The sequence below is a fragment of the Aquarana catesbeiana genome, linkage group LG02 (genome assembly GCF_042186555.1).
Source record: "Aquarana catesbeiana isolate 2022-GZ linkage group LG02, ASM4218655v1, whole genome shotgun sequence".
Classification (NCBI taxonomy): Eukaryota; Metazoa; Chordata; class Amphibia; order Anura; family Ranidae; genus Aquarana; species Aquarana catesbeiana.
In genome coordinates this window covers 709,691,820-709,707,983 of record NC_133325.1, presented here as the reverse complement: position 1 = coordinate 709,707,983, position 16,164 = coordinate 709,691,820, and the positions used below count along the sequence as shown (strand labels likewise).

The 16,164-nt window shown below is 42.5% G+C and overlaps 1 protein-coding gene across 1 annotated transcript in view; it reads left to right on the top strand.

Annotated features, from left to right (window-relative positions):
* The window catches only part of CRYBG3 (crystallin beta-gamma domain containing 3), a 300,493-nt gene extending 285,540 nt beyond the window's left edge, over window positions 1-14,953 (top strand). Inside the window, exons 19-22 of the mRNA XM_073616985.1 lie at window positions 5-128; window positions 3,144-3,302; window positions 9,073-9,232; window positions 12,796-14,953. Coding sequence (XP_073473086.1) covers window positions 5-128; window positions 3,144-3,302; window positions 9,073-9,232; window positions 12,796-12,884 — 532 coding nt within the window. The 3' untranslated portion in view covers window positions 12,885-14,953. The remainder of the gene's footprint in view (window positions 1-4; window positions 129-3,143; window positions 3,303-9,072; window positions 9,233-12,795) is intronic.
* Window positions 14,954-16,164: the final 1,211 nt, after the last annotated feature.

The following is a 16,164-nucleotide window of genomic DNA, read 5'->3' as shown; positions in this document are numbered from 1 at the left end:
TTAGGTGGATAGCATTTGAAGGTGCCAATTTCCTAGGAAGACAAATGTTACTGGATTCCCAACAAATTCTAAACTGGTCAAAGTTTAGTGGCTGGAAAGCAATCGGGTCCCTTCGTCCCCTAAAACAGGTAAAGCGAGTTATGAACTGAACGCATCAATCAATCTCATTGAAGGGCCATTTATCATTATGGATCACAGATTGTAAAGATAAAAGGCAAACAGCCAGTGACGTCAGTTTTAGTTAACTCAAGGCCATAGTAGTAATTAGAACATGTCCATCACAAGGTTCTATCTGACTAGTGTTAGCTTTGTGTTCTACCTAAGTATCCTAAAGCTCTTCTCAGAAAATAGGAGGGTCTGTTAGACAGAAAACAATATTATCAGGGATGATATGTTCAGACTGATATTTCACTTTTAGATGGATAGAATCGTGGTTTTACAACCAGTTGTAGCCATTATGAAATCTCACTCTTAAGTTGGCTATACATGGATAGAAATTTGGCCCATTGAGCAGGGACCAGGCAAGTTTCAATCCATTTATGGTCATTCCCGCTCAACAGATCTCACTATTGGCTTCTGTCGTATGGGAATGTTGGAAATTTTTCATTCAATCAGCAGCCGGAGTCAGCTGCAGTGCTGATCAGTGTGTTCTGACAGCGGAGGAGAGCCCACTGTAAAAATACAATAGCACAGCGGGGAGGATTCCTCCATCCACCTAGCTCATGTGGATGGAGGAACGGAATCCATTTGTTTTGGGGGGGGGGGGGGGGTGTTTGGCCCAACTGACTTCTCTAAAGAAAAAAAAAAAAGACCCATCTGTGGGCAGCCTTACCTTTTTAGAGGTATAATTTCACATCACTGGGAATACAATTACATGGTTTTAATGGGGAAAGAGATCAGGTAAATATAGTAGGGAGGTCCAGGGGTGGACTGACAACTCATGGGGCCCCCGGCCAATAGGAGATTATGGGGACCCTGGGCAATAGGAGAAGATTATGGGGCCCCCGGGCAATAGGAGATTATGGGGCCCCCAGGCAATAGATTATGGGGCCACACAGTATACACACACAGACACACAATATACACACACAGTATACACACACAGAATACACATACACACACTGAAAAGGTATTGGAGAAGCGGGGCAGCTATAATCTTGGGATTTAAAAAAAAACACAGATTTTTACATACTGTCCCTGGTTTTATTGAGACTGGCAACCCTGAAGGGGGCCCCTTAGTGGCATGGGGCCCTCGGGCAGTACCCAAGTGCCTGAATGGTCAGTCCGCCCCTGGGGAGGTCCCATCTCTGGGGTCATTGTGAAGACTGAGGGTAATACATTCATTACAAAGGGACCCTACATTGCCCAATTTTGTACATTGGTTTAAAGTGGTTATAAAGTTCGTTTTTTACCATAATGCATTTTCTGCATTATGGTAAAAAAAGGTTTTACCACTTGTTCCTTCCCCCTAAACACTTACCTGACACTGGTACTAATGCAGCAGTGTGCATGGCTGCAGTTCTTCTTTCTCCTCTCTTCCTGCATTCACAGAACACTGAGGCAGCAGTGGGAGCCATTGTCTCCTTCTTCTGTCAATCAAATACTGCGAGGAGGGCAGGGCCATGCTAGGTTCATCTATGGATGCACATAGCCAGGTACTTGCTAAGCAGGCACTCAGAGAAGAGGAGGAGCTGAGAGTGCTGGCAGGGGACCCCAGAAGAGGAGGTAAGGGGCCGCTCTGTGCAATACCATTTCACAGAGCAGGTAAATATAACATATTTTTTATTTTAATAAAAAAAGAACACAAGCCTTCACCGCCATTTTAAGGTAGCATTTCTTTTTTTTTTTCTCTAAGTAGCTACATTAGCAAAATACCATGTTTGGTATTTACGAAAGGCTTAAAAAATTCCATACATTATTGGATGATGATTGCTTTCCCCAGAGAAATCAGAACTAGAAATTCTCATGGTTTTACTACACAGAATACACATGGCCATCCCCCTGTCCAGAGGCCTCCAAATTATATGCTGAGGGCCTCTAGCTACACTACAGAATATCATCACAGTTGTCAATAAGAAAGGTTGTAGATTGACAGCTAGAACCCAGCTGTTCTATTCTGAGAGTGGATGTTGCCAGTCTATCAGTGCAGTCTCCTGCAAGCACCAGGCAGTTGTTTGAAGGAGAACATTGGTTAAACTTGCCTACATTAGTCTGCATAGGGCTCTAGAGTTTAGGTGTGGGTGGAGGGCACAGGATTACTGTCCAGCCCCACTGCAAGCGGCTGGATGGTGCACCTAACGAAGCATTTAGGGTAGTATGCAGTCAGGGGAGAATGCCTGGAACACAAGAATTCTGCGTTATGGGCATTCCTTCCTGGGGACCTACTCCCCTAAATATTGTATACCGTTAGGTGCAGCTTTTAGCCTCTCAGAGTTTGTCAGGCTGCCTGCTGGTTTGCTGGATGGTGCATCTGTACCTTCCACCCACACCTAAATGCCAGAGCCCCATACACCTGGTCTAAATGCCCAGTGTGCATGGGACCTTAGAAACTCTAAATGTATGTAAACGCATGTAAATGGGACTAAGCACTGCTTTGATACCAGGAACATCTAAAGGTAGATAAAAGTTTTCAGGAAAGAATAGGATTCCTTCCCAGATGACTTCTCTTGTATTTAGAAAAGCAAAAGGCAGCAGTGCCAGTGTAACTCTCTGTTTTTACATACACATTGCAAGTTCTTGACACTAGATAGCATTTTACTATGGAGCTCAAGATTTTTTTTTAAAGTAGCTTACATAATGGAGTAGTTTCTGTTGCTGATTACTCAGCAGTTACAGTATGAATTTAAATAGTTAAGATGATTAATACTTTATTTTTGCATGGATTTCCCATGAGAGATTCAGCTTCCAGAACCATACAGGTAAGTGACTTCTAGCTGAAATTGATTGATGAGTGTAAGAGTGACAATAGATTTGTAGGCCCTACAGAGGGGGACAGAGACCATTGTGAATGGCTCTATGTGCTCTGTAAGGCGTTGTGTAGTATGTCATCACTGTAGCAAATAAATCATTGCTTCATTATGTTTTGCCACACTGTCTTCACATGTAATAGACTTGATTTAACATTTATTTTTCTTCTTTTACAGCCAGCTGTGTACTTTATGGTAAGGAACAGACACAGAGACAAGTACCTGACTGTGACTGGGAAATTGTCAGATACAAGAGCTACATTTGTTAGCATTTCATCCAGGAATGGACAGAGCTCTCAGATATGGTACTTCACTCGAGGCTTCCTAAAATCCAAGGTAAATATTGTTACACTGCACATACTGAAAAGACACGAGAAATAGACAGCCGCTATCTCTTTATATTACTATCTGTAGCTTCAAATTCAAAGTACATTTTTCAGATACTTTGTCATTCTCCTCTGGAGCAATGCTTTCATAACATCAGATGAGTGTCCTGAAAGGAACCTGAAATTAGATTCTTGCTTACACCACTGCACAAAACAATCAGAAACCAAATACATCTTTGTGCAACCAGATTCATAAGTACAATTTACTGCTGATATACTCACCAGTGCTATAATAATTACAGTCCCAAAAGAACAACATTGCAAGGGTGACAGATAATATACAGTATCTCACAAAAGTGAGTACACCCTTCACATTTTTGTAAATATTTTATTATAACTTTTCATGTGACAACACTGAAGAAACTTTGCTACAATGTAAAGTAGTGAGTGTACAGCTTGTATAACAGTGTAAATTTGCTGTCCCCTCAAAATTACTCAATACACAGCCATTAATGTCTAAACCACTGGCAACAAAAGTCAGTACACCCCTAAGTGAAAGTGTCAAAATTGGGCCCAATTAGCCATTTTCCCTCCCCGGTGTCATGTGATTCGTTAGTGTTACAAGGTCTCAGGTGTGAATGTGGAGCAGGTGTGTTAAATTTGGTGTTGGCGCCCTCAATCTCTCATACTGGTCACTAAAAGTTCAACATGGCACCTCATGGCAAAGAACTCTCTGAGGATCTGAAAAAAAGAATTGTTGCTCTACATAAAGATGGCCTAGGCTATAAGAAGATCGCCAAGACCCTGAAACTGAGCTGCAGCACAGTGGCCAAGACCATACAGCAGTTTAACAGGACAGGTTCCATTCAGAACAGGCCTCACCATGGTCAACCAAAGAAGTTGAGTGCACGTGCTCAGCTTCATATCCAGAGTCTGTCTTTGGGAAATAGACATATGAGTGCTACCAGCATTGCTGCAGAGGTTGAAGGGGTGTGTGTCAGCCTGTCAGTGCTCAGACCATACACCGCACACTGCATCAAATTGGTCTGCTTGGCTGTCATCCCAGAAGGAAGCCTCTTCTAAAGATGATGCACAAGAAAGCCTGCAAAAAGTTTGTTGAAGACAAGCAGACTAAGGACATGGATTACTGGAACCACGTCCTGTGGTCTGATGAGACCAAAATAAACCTATTTGGTTCAGATGGTGTCGAGCGTGTGTGGCGGCAACCAGATGAGGAGTACAAAGACAAGTGTGTCTTGCCTACAGTCATAAATCAGATGTGACCAGAACAAAAGTACGTAGGATCATCTTCCAGAAGCCACACCAGGGATACAACCTGATTAATACTAGAAGGGGGAGAGAAATCATCATGGCCCTTTGGAGTACAGGGCAGGGCCAGCTCTGTACAAATTTTGATCAAAGGCTGCACCTCCCCAAACAGTATATAACCCTGATCGACCAGGGAGTGAGTCAAATGAATAATTTCAAGCAGCTGGTCACTAGACCATCCTTTCAAAGCCTGGCGGCAATATTCACTACTCTCTGATGCCAGCATAGAAAAATTAAACAACCTCATCGGCATTCATGTTAGCAAAACACACTGAACCAAAAATGGTTCCCCTGTACAGCCACTTCTGGTCAGAGATGGCCTTGGTATTCTGTCATAAATCAAATGTGACCAGAACTGTGTGGCTGCGACAGAGTGAACCAAACGTAAGTAGGTGAAAAAAGTAAGTAATTTTTTTAAGATAAATGCATACAAATGTAAACACACCACCAATACCAAACAACCAAACAGTGACAACAAACTCACCAATATATACAGCAAAAGGGGATACCAGAATCATAGTCTTAGCCAGGCCAGGGTCATAAACAGGAGATCAGCAGATGGGGGACAAGGAGTAAGACAGACAGGGACAAGGTGGAAGGGATCAGGCTGCAGGGCAAGGATCCAGGGATACAGGAACAGACAGGAACATGTACAAATAGGTTCAGGATACAGGGATCGGGTTCAGGATCAAGATCAAGTTCAGGGTTGCAGGTTAACAGGATACAGGTCAGGGCTCAAGGACAATACCAAGGCAAGTATGTGTGAGCCTTGTCGGGTATTTATGCCATTTCCCGCAGTCAGGCTCAGGTAGTGCCTGATTGCAGGAAGTGATATTGTCTCCATACTGCCAGGATCCACCCGCTGGTGGACACCAGTACTGCTGCCCAAAGATCACATAACACCAGCAGGGTTAAAGGGGTTGTAAAGGTAATTTTTTTATTTGCTAATTAGCTTCCTTTAAGCTAATGCAGTGCTAGTTCACTTACCTGCTCCTTCTGGTTCTCTGCTAAATGTCACAAATCCTTCTTTGAAATCTTCACTTCCTGTTGTTCTTTATGGAGCTTGCCACCGTCATTCGAGCCGTTGTTCCTGGTGGTTAGTGATCGTACTCGCCCCCTCCCTAGGACTACAGCCCTGCGTGGAGACGCTCTCTACGTATCAGAGAGACACAGGGGCTGGGGGTTAGTGGGCGTGTCTATGACGCTGCATCGTCACAGGGGCTGGGGAGGCAGGAATGGGGAGGCGCGCTGGGAAGGCTGGGGCGGCGTGTGAACGAGAATGTTGCTCGTTCTCGTTACAAGAAATGTACAAAAATGGCACTGCGCATGCGCGGTGCCGTTAAGCACATTGGGAAATGTAGTTCCGTCGTTGCCGTGACGCTGCTGTAATGCATGCGCACCGCAAACCAGGAAGGAGAAGAATGAATCGCTGTGGCATAGCCGGAGGACGATTTTTAGATACATATTTCACTGGTAACTAAAAATTTTGGGAGGAAATCATACAATTCTTATAATTAAGTATGTAATTGACAGTGGTAATAGATGAAAAAAAAATTATGTTTACAACCCCTTTAAGCTCTCGTGACAGCTCCAAACTGCCAGGAGACACCTACTGGTGGACCTCAGTACTGCACGCCAAATGTCAGATAGTATTACCAGCGTATGGAACCTTTCCTGACACCTACAGTCAAGCATGGTGGTGAGAGTGTCATGGTCTGGGGCTGCATAAGTGCTCCTGGCACTGGGGAGCTACAGTTCATTGAGGGAACCATGAATGTCAACATGTATTGTGACATACTGAAGCTGAGCATGATCCTCTCCCTTCGGAGACTGGGCAGCAGAGCAGTATTCCAACATAACGACCCCAAACACACCTCCAAGACGACCACTGCCTTGCTAAAGAAGCTGAGGGTAAAGGTAATGGACTGACCAAGCATGTCTCCAGACCTAAACCCTATTGAGCATCTGTGGGGCATCCTCAAACAGAAGGTGGAGGAGTGCAAGGTCTCTAACTTCCTCCAGCTCCGTGATGTTGTCATGGAGGTGTGGAAGAGGACTCCAGTGGCAACCTGTGAAGCTCTGGTGAGCTCCATGCCCAAGGCAGTGCTGGAAAGTAATGGTGGCCACTGAAAATATTGACACTTTGGGCCCAATTTGGACATTTTCACTTAGGGGTGTACTCAATTTTGTTGCCAGCGGTTTAGACATTAATGGCTGTGTGTTGAGTTATTTTGAGGGGACAGCAAATTTACACTGTTATACAAGCTGTACACTCACTACTTTACATTGTAGCAAAGTGTCATTTCTTCAGTGTTTTCATATGAAAAGTTCTAATAAAATATTTACAAAAATGTGAAGGGTGTACTCAGTTTTGTGAGATACTGTATGTAGATAGATTTAAAATCTATGTACAGTGATACCTCGGTTCACGAACGCTTCTGTTCACGAACAACTCGGTTCGCGAACAGAAGAGTTCACAAAAATTTGCTTCGGTTCACAAACACGAGCCACGGCCATCTTCCCTGTTCTGACATGTTCATATTGAGAAGAGCAGTGCAAGATGAGAGTCTTAGTAGAACCAGTCCACTCAGATAGGGGTTTCTACCCCCTGACTACCATGAGGATGAGCTCACTTGATTGGGAATCATGGAAAAACAGTTCATATGAATTCTACAACTTTATCATGCCCTCAGATGATCTTTTCCTGGATGCACCGTGCTATTTTCTGCCCCCTAAATTAGTCATTTAAATTGGGATTGTTTCAAACAATGATTAAAGAGGAGCTATAGTTTTTTTTTTTTTTTTGGTTTTAGATATAAAAGAATGAAAGAGGTCAGCTTAATGTAAAAAGACTGTATGTAATATATGTTTAAAATCCTTTTTTCGTACTGTACATACATTTCATAATTTTATATATAAACAAAAAAAAAGTTTAGAACGGATTAACCTGATTTGCATTGAACCCTATGGGAAAATTTGCCTCGGTTCACAACCAATTCGGTTCGCGACCAGAGTCATTTCACGAATTAAGTTTGTGAACCAAAGTATCACTGTAATTGTTTAGCAATAAAATTGGCACTCATTTTTGTTCCACATGATTACACAAAAGATTAAAGCTGATATCCAGGCATGGATATTTGTGCATAGTTACATTGGTTTAGCCCGATTCTTAGTATGCATATTCTATACCTATGGGATCCCTGCGGAAGTGGATAATCACTGTAGTAGCCATCGCTACTACAGTGATCCTTGCTGTCTTCTGGATTCCATGTGGCTCTCCCTCTGCACAGTGAACACAGGAGTTTGTTTGCTTGGCATAGGCATCATTCAGAGAAAGCTTTGCCTCTTCTTAATGGTTGTAACACGTTCTCTGATTGGTGAAGGGGCTGGACAGTGTTGTCTCAATCTGTGTTCATTATGCAGCAGGGCAGATGCTCGTCATAGTGCCAGGTAGATGGCTACTTGAGTGGTTCTCCGCTTCTAGAGAGATCAGCTAGGCATGGAAAAGGCATACTTGCACTGTCCAAGCTGGAGCCAGTTAACCTATAAGCTTGTCTTTTAAAGTGTGGGAGGAAAACAGAATACCCAGTGGAAATCCACATAAGCACAGGTAGAACATGCAAACCCCATGCAGATAGTGTCCTTGCCAGGATTTGAAATGAGGACCCCAGTGTTGTGAGGGAGGCAGAAGTGCTAATCAATCTAACTATAAGCATTGTGGAGGATTTCATTCTCAGAGTTCACAGCAGACGCACTTAAATATTACTTTTTTTCTTTTACTTTCTATTACACCAGAATCCTCGCAGCCTGTCAGCCTTCTAATGTGAAACCACAATAGTTATTTCTAAGCTGTTGAAAACTGACAGAGATCTCACAGTACAGTCTTTATTGTGACGTTTGAGCATCTGTAAAAGTCCACCTTTTGGAGAAATTTAATAAATGCATTCACAATGATAAAATAAAAAATGAGCATTTATTACATTTTTGCTATCAGTCCTGCAACCGTGATCACAGGTGCAGTGCACAGGTTCTTGCATTACTTACCCTCAGTCCAAGGTCTGTACAGAAGTATGAACCTTCCATTATAGGGCTGGAAGAAGTAATTATTAAACTACAGGTGCATTGATTGCCCGGTGCTCTGCTAAGTCCCTCTGCCTAGGGCAGTGATGGAAAACCTTGGCACCCCAGATGTTTTGGAACTACATTTCCCATGATGCTCCTGTACTCTGCAGTGTAGATGAGCATCATGGGAAATGTAGTTCCAAAACATCTGGGGTGCCAAGGTTCGCCATCACTGGCCTAGGGAGTAGTGGTATGTTTAGCCACAGATACTAGTAAATGACTTGTTTTATACTCCTTGTTAATAATATGTAAACACTTTTATGTCTGTAGTCTGGGCAAAGGTACAATTAAATGCCTAACTTAATTTACTTGTATGTATTTGATTTCAGGCAAATGATTTATGCTTAGACATTATCGGAGGCAAAAACATCCCTGAATCAAAAGTGTCACTTTGGGCAGAACATGGCAAAACCCGACAAAAATGGAAAATCAACAAGGATGGGATAATCTCCTCATATATAAGTGATGACCTTGTCCTAGATGTCAAAGGTAGGATATGTATACTTGTGCCACATATACACAACTTATGCCCATTAGGAATCTTAAGCAGTTGGCTTATGCCCTGTACACACAATCGGACTTTCCAACGGAAAATGTGCGATCGGAGCTTGTTGTCAGAAATTCTGACCGTGTGTAGGCTCCATCAGACTTTTTCCATCAGAATTTCCGACACATAAAATTTGAGAGCTGGATCTAAAATTTTCCGACAACAAAATCCGTTTGCGTAAATTCCGATCGTGTGTAGACAATTCCGACGCACAAAGTGCCAGGCATGCTCAGAATCAAGCAGAAGAGCCGCACTGGCTATTGAACTTCATTTTTTTCGGCTCGTCGTACGTGTTGTACGTCACCGCGTTCTTGACGTTCGGAATTTCCGACCAAATTTGTGTGACCGTGTGTATGCAAGACAACTTTGAGCCAACATCCATCGGAAAAAATCTGATGGATTTTGTTGTCGGAATGTCTGATCGTGTGTACAGGGCATTAGAATGACTACAAAGCAATTGGTGATTGCTTGTTGTCAGATTTTTGCTGAACGAGATACCACAAGCATGACCAAGTATTCAGGATTTATTGGTATTAGGGCCAGTTCACATCATAGAAACGCAGTCCGGGTGCGTTACGGATGCTTTTGTGCATGTGCATTTTTGACAAATTTTTGATGCATTTCAATGCGTTTTTGATGGGGTCCAGTGCATTTTTCCCCCTTCTTTTTTCTTAACCTTATATAAGGACATGTGTGTTCCAGTGCATTTTTGGTGCGTTCCGGTGTGTTTTATTGCTTTCCAGTACAGTTCAGTGCAGAAAAAATGCAACATACTCTGGAACTGGAACACACTGGAACTGACTGCACTGGTATGAACTAGAGCTGTATGATTAATCGTTAAAAAAAAAAAATTGCGATCTCGATTTAACCCCCCTGTCCCCTGACACCTCTAAAACTGACAACCAAGCGATCGAACATCGCCGATCACTCGGTTCTCACAGCTTCCCGAACAGAGAGCTGGTGACTGTTAGTCACAGCTCTCTGCTTTGCCCCCTCATCACTCACTGAAGCACTGGGCTGTGAAGGGGGTGGGAGCAGCCGGCTCAGGCTCTCAGCGTCTCACTGAGAAGCTGAGCCAGGTTTCAATCCTGGGATCTGGGTGGATCCCGACTCCATAGTCATGATAACGCTGAGCCTGGACCGACTGTGACACCAGCAGAGAGCGGACTTCAGCCCGCTCTTTGCTGAAAACGTGTCACAGGAGTGCAAAACGAACGGCACTCCTATGATCCATAGGAGAAGTGCAGCCAAAAGAGCTTTGGCTGTAATTCTCTTCTAAAGCGGAGTTCCACCAAAAAGTGGAACTTCCCCTTTAAGTACTCCTCACCCCCTTACATGCCACATTTGGCATGTCATTTTTTTTGGGGGGGGGGGGGGAGTGGGAAGCTGTTTTTGACAGGCAACTTCCTGTCCCACTTCCTGCTTCTGTCGTCTCGCAGCCAAGGCGACTCCTCCTCTCCACCTAGGCGGCTCCTCCCTCTCTGCAATCTTCTGGGACACGTCACAGGTCCCAGAAGATTGCCTGGCCACTTGAAGAGAGCAGCGTGACTCAGCTGTGAAGCCCCAAGCTGTCACAGCTGGGTGCCCACACTTGCAATGAAAGCTCCGCGGAGAGGAGGGGGAGAGGAGCGAGGCTTCGGGTGGCGGCATCGCTGGACCGTGGGACAGGTGAGTGTCAGTTTATTCAAAGTCAGCAGCTACACTTTTTGTAGCTGCAGACTTTTAATAAACTGAAAAACGAGTGGAACTCTGCTTTAGAGAGTAAACCTTTTTCTTACACTTGTTGCTTACAAGTTAAAATCAGTATGTTTTGCTAGAAAATTACTCAGAACCCCCAAACATTATGTATATATTTTTAGAGAATAAAATGGCATTGCAATATTTTCACACTGTATTGGGAAAAAATACACTTCAATGAATTAAAAGAAAACTAAACAGTAAAACGTTGAGAATCGTGAGAGATCTTTATTCTAAGCAAAAAAAGTCCTGATTCTCATTTTATCCAGAATTGTGCAGCTATAAGCCATATAATCTACTATCCATGCATTTTTGATGCAGAAAAAAATGCACTGGACTGCATATGATGTGAACTGTCCCTTACTGACAGATCTTGGTTCTCATTTATACTCACCTAGGTGGAAGCAGCATCCGTCCGACTTTGAACTGAGAGATCAAAGACTGCTGATCACTTGGTTCTCAGTCTGTCAGTCACCAGCTCTCTGCTTTGCCCCTCCAGCACTTACTGGAGAGCTGGGCTGTGCAGGGGGTGGGGGAGCAGCTGGCACAGTCTACCAGAGGCTTGCTGACAGGCTGATCCAGCTGCCGGTTCAGGCATTGGGGTGGATCCCGACTGTAAAGACAAAAGTCCCAACCCCACCACTGATTCATGTTACAACCTATGCTTTGTCGAGCTGTTTGGATACTGAAAAGTAGGACAGTGCAAGTATGTACATCCAACTCTGCCATTTGTAATATTCTATATGTCAAATCCCTAAGCCTACTGCTAACATATAGCAAGCCTATTGGTAACAAAAATTGTACATTACAGTGATTGCATGAGAAGAAGAAATAGTGATTGACTGAAAAAAACTGATAATACTATTATTATTACTACAGGTACCTATATAGCGCCATCAATTTAAGCAGCCCTTTACATACATATATTATACATTCACATCAGTCCCTGCCCTGAAGGAGCTTACAATCTAAGGTGTATTTGTGTATTACATTCCATGTCTTATACCTACACATAAAACAGCTCAGAAGCCCCTGGGCAAATATAGATATCCCCCCAGCTCCATCTTAGATTCAGATTTTCTGCATTGACAAGGGTAATTTACAGAACTAGCAGAGAAAGAGCTGTCTGGTTGATCCTAGCACCCGGTCAGTTGGTGTTTTTTTTTTTTCTACCTGAAAAACTGGCACAGTAATTTGATTGGTTGCTATAAGTAACATAAGTACACATTCTTACGTTCTTTTTTTTAACACACCTCACTGCATTTCACGATTTGTGTCGGTCTGGGCATATGTGGCAAAAGTTTATTAGCACAACAGAATCCCATCTTCATTGTCTAACATATTTCTTGCGTAACCATACAAGGAATAAATGACAGGGATATAATAGTTCATAGATGGCATTTACAGTACATTATTAAAAATCTGGGAATTGTTAGAGCCAAAGATCTGTGGTTTATGAATGGCACATGACAGCTTATACAGATATATTGATGAAGTTTTTCCATGTCACATTAAAACAGAAATCCAGCTTACATTTGCACGGTTGTTTTAAGGATGATTTACATGTTGTCATCTCCCTAACTTCTGTGAGGAGATCTAACCAATTGGATTATTGAGACATATAAGAATCCAGAGTCTCTTCATTCAAATGGCTAATACTCCTGTACCGTAAAATATAATGTTTCTATTGAGCTGATCTTAAACTCTGCATGTTTGCACCAACATGTCAGCATTTCTATGCTAATTTCATTTCTTTGCATCTGTTTAGGTGGAAATTACTACGATCAGAACTTCCTGATAGTAAACAGAGCCCAGGAAAATGCCCTGACACAGAAGTGGGACATTGAAATACTGTGAATATAGACCAAGCAGAGATCAAAGCTATTAATGACATGATCTCTGTGGCATATAAAACAAATCCTCCCAACTACTGAAGTCGCACGTCACTGAAGCTGCTCTGCAAATCTGCTTGGCATCTGGCCAAGACATCAGATTCAAGCCTTCCCTGCAGAAATATGTTCTGCTAATGCTAAGCCAAAAGTCAGGCTGTGTGTGTTTGGATGGTATGGAGGTGGCAAGAAAGAATTGGAAACAGTGACTATAGTGTCACCACAACCAGGACATAGGAAAGGTCATGTTTGCGAAATGTTGTCTGTGTTACCTCTCAGGACCTGCAAACCATTGAGCACTGTGTTTAAAAGATGGGTATGTGCTGACCTAAAATTGGATTGTGGAAAGAATGAGCTAAGCTTGTATGCAATACTATACTTTACAGTGTATGTACTCCGCATGGCTCATTGTACAAGAGCATTGCTAATGCAAGTAAATACCGAGTGTGGGGAATGGGGAGGGGGGACTAAAGGAAAACAGAACTGTCTGTGTTGCCCATAGTAGCCAGCCAGATTCTTCCTTTCATTCTCTAACCTGCACTGAAACTTGTACACAAAGCACATACTGCAAGTTCTTCTTTAAGATGCTGTTAAAAAAAGTAGACTGTGTTCCCTGAACATTTCTTTAAGCACCACATTAACAATGCATGTATTCTGGATTGCAGGCCACAGCATGGGGTTATTAATTAGTGAAATGCTACAAAAATATCATCATGACCAGAGGACATGCCCATGTCAAATTTAGCAGCATCAGCCTGCATTGATTAACTTGACAATAAATCTGACTAATTTGCATACATACATTTTTATATTTTCTTAAGGACATATGAGGCTTTTATTTGGTACACTGTTTTAATAGAAACCTTTCTCTGTTTTTTTTTATTATAGGCTGAGAAATGCACAAAAATTAAAAAAATATATATTTTTATGTTTTTCTATTTTTTAATTAAGTTATTATTTTTAATACTGTAATTGCGTTTGACAATTGCAGTATTAAACAAATAGATCAACAGATCAAGACCACCAGGCTGCAGTGGTATCAGCAGTGCCATCAGCAGACTGAAGACTTATTTAATCAATTAATCCTCAAGCCTGCAAGCAATCAGTTAGGTCATAGCTGACATCGTAATCATATGAACTGAAACAACTAAAAATGGTTCTTGAATCTCACAGAGGACTGAAGCAGTCAGTGGCAGCTGAGACACAGAGCCACCAGCTATGCAATGTGTTGGCTGGTGGCTCTCAAAGGGAAGAACTTTATTAACATATGTCCAGGCTGAGGAACATTATTATGCAGACTGGAAATGGGAGGAGGTTAAAAGAGAACTCCAAACAAAATTCTTCATATTGCAGTTTGACCTACTTTTAATTATTATATCATTTTTCTTTTATTGGAAGAATTGCCAAATCCATTTATGCAAGGTGGAGTTCTCAAATAATTTCCCCCTTGTCCTGGAAAGACACAGGCACTGTTAGTGGTACCTGAGGAAATGTCAGCTAAAAGGCTGAGCAGCGCTCACAACAGACCTTTATGATGGAGGAGATTGTTGTACCCCGCAGCTTCTATTATTCTCCTCTATTAAAACTGGCCAACAGGCAGCTTATTCAACTACACATCCCAGCATTCTTTGTCTGCCAAGGCATGCTGAGGCTTGTAGTTCTTTGATTGCTGTCATACATGTATATACCTAAAATAAAAACTATATGCTATATTTGTACTGCAGGCATTTGCAGTGTATTGTATATTTAAACTGCCTAGACGACATGTTGAAAGAGAGAGAAAATATTTATACAAGCTGTAAGTAATGTTTTTGTATATGTGTAAATCCAGATCAGAGGAATTTATAAAGACTATCTCATATGTATATATTTTGCAGCTACAGGATAGGCTGCTTGTGAAGGAGGTGATGTAAATCACAAACAGAACATGTAGAAGGGGAATGTGAAATAAGCCCTGACTAGTGCCTTCTTTTAATATATATTATGTCAATGCAGATGTTGATTTCTTTACATTTAATAAAAATGATATTATTTAAATGGCTGCTTTGTCTTGGCTTTTAATGATCAGCTGTAGGTAACAAGTCAAAACACTTGGTGGTTGAACTAGGGAACAGACTAACCTTCATATTTCCAGGCTCAGATTCATAGCCGTTTGGAGGATGAAGATTCTGGTAACTATTAGATTGGGATAATACATCAACCAAGTGAAAAAGATGAACTGCAAGGGACAGTGGGAATTTTATCATTATTTAACACTGGAAAGCTTTTCTTATCTACATTGCAATCACAATCTATTGCTGCAGTGAAGGCATGTTCTGATTATTATGGTTATCAGACTTTTACTGTTAAATGTAACATACAAAACAATAGCCAAAGACATACTATAATAATAAAAAAATTATATATATATATATATATATATATATATATATATATATATATATATATATATATTATATGGCTTTTTTTCAGCGGGAACTTGGCACCTCTCATACTGAATGTGTGTAATGACAAGGGGTGGTGGGGTGGGCTGGAGATTCTATTGTTGCAGTGGGGGGATCTATTAATGCAGGGGAGGTCTATTGTTACTGGAAAAGATCTATTGTTGAGGGAGGGGTCTATTGTTACTGTCTGCTGGAGGGTCTATTAATGCTGGCTAGCGGGGGAGATCTATTTTTGATGATAGGGGTCTATCATTGCTGGGGTTGATCTATTGTTACTTGGGGGGGGGGGGGTTGCAGGGGGGTTCATTGTTTCTGGGGGGGGGTCTATTTTTGCTGGGGGATCAATTGTTGCTGAGAGGGATCAACAGTTGAGGGAGGGGTCTGTTATTGCTGGCTGCTGGAGGTTCAATTGGTGCTGGCTGGTGGGTTGGGTCGCATTTGCCCGGGACTCCGTCGGGACAACAACACCGATAATAATATGAGGCCGAGTGCCACAAGAACTGGGGATACCGAGAGGATGGCGCCCACAGGCTCGCAGCTACACTGAATGCCGGCCCACCCTCTGCTGTTGCCTAGTGGCTGTTCTGAGTGGCCATGCCTGGGTTATCTAATGGGTACCAGGGGAGGGCTGCACTGCGACGGGGAGCTAAGCTACAACACTGCAGTTCCGGGCTAATGCGACCAGGTGACAAAGGCATTCAGCGACCCACCATCCAGTGTATGGTCTCTCTAGATTCTTCCATCCATTTGGTAAACAAGGCCGGGACACTCCTCTGCTCCGCAAGAGCAGTTAACGGCATATAT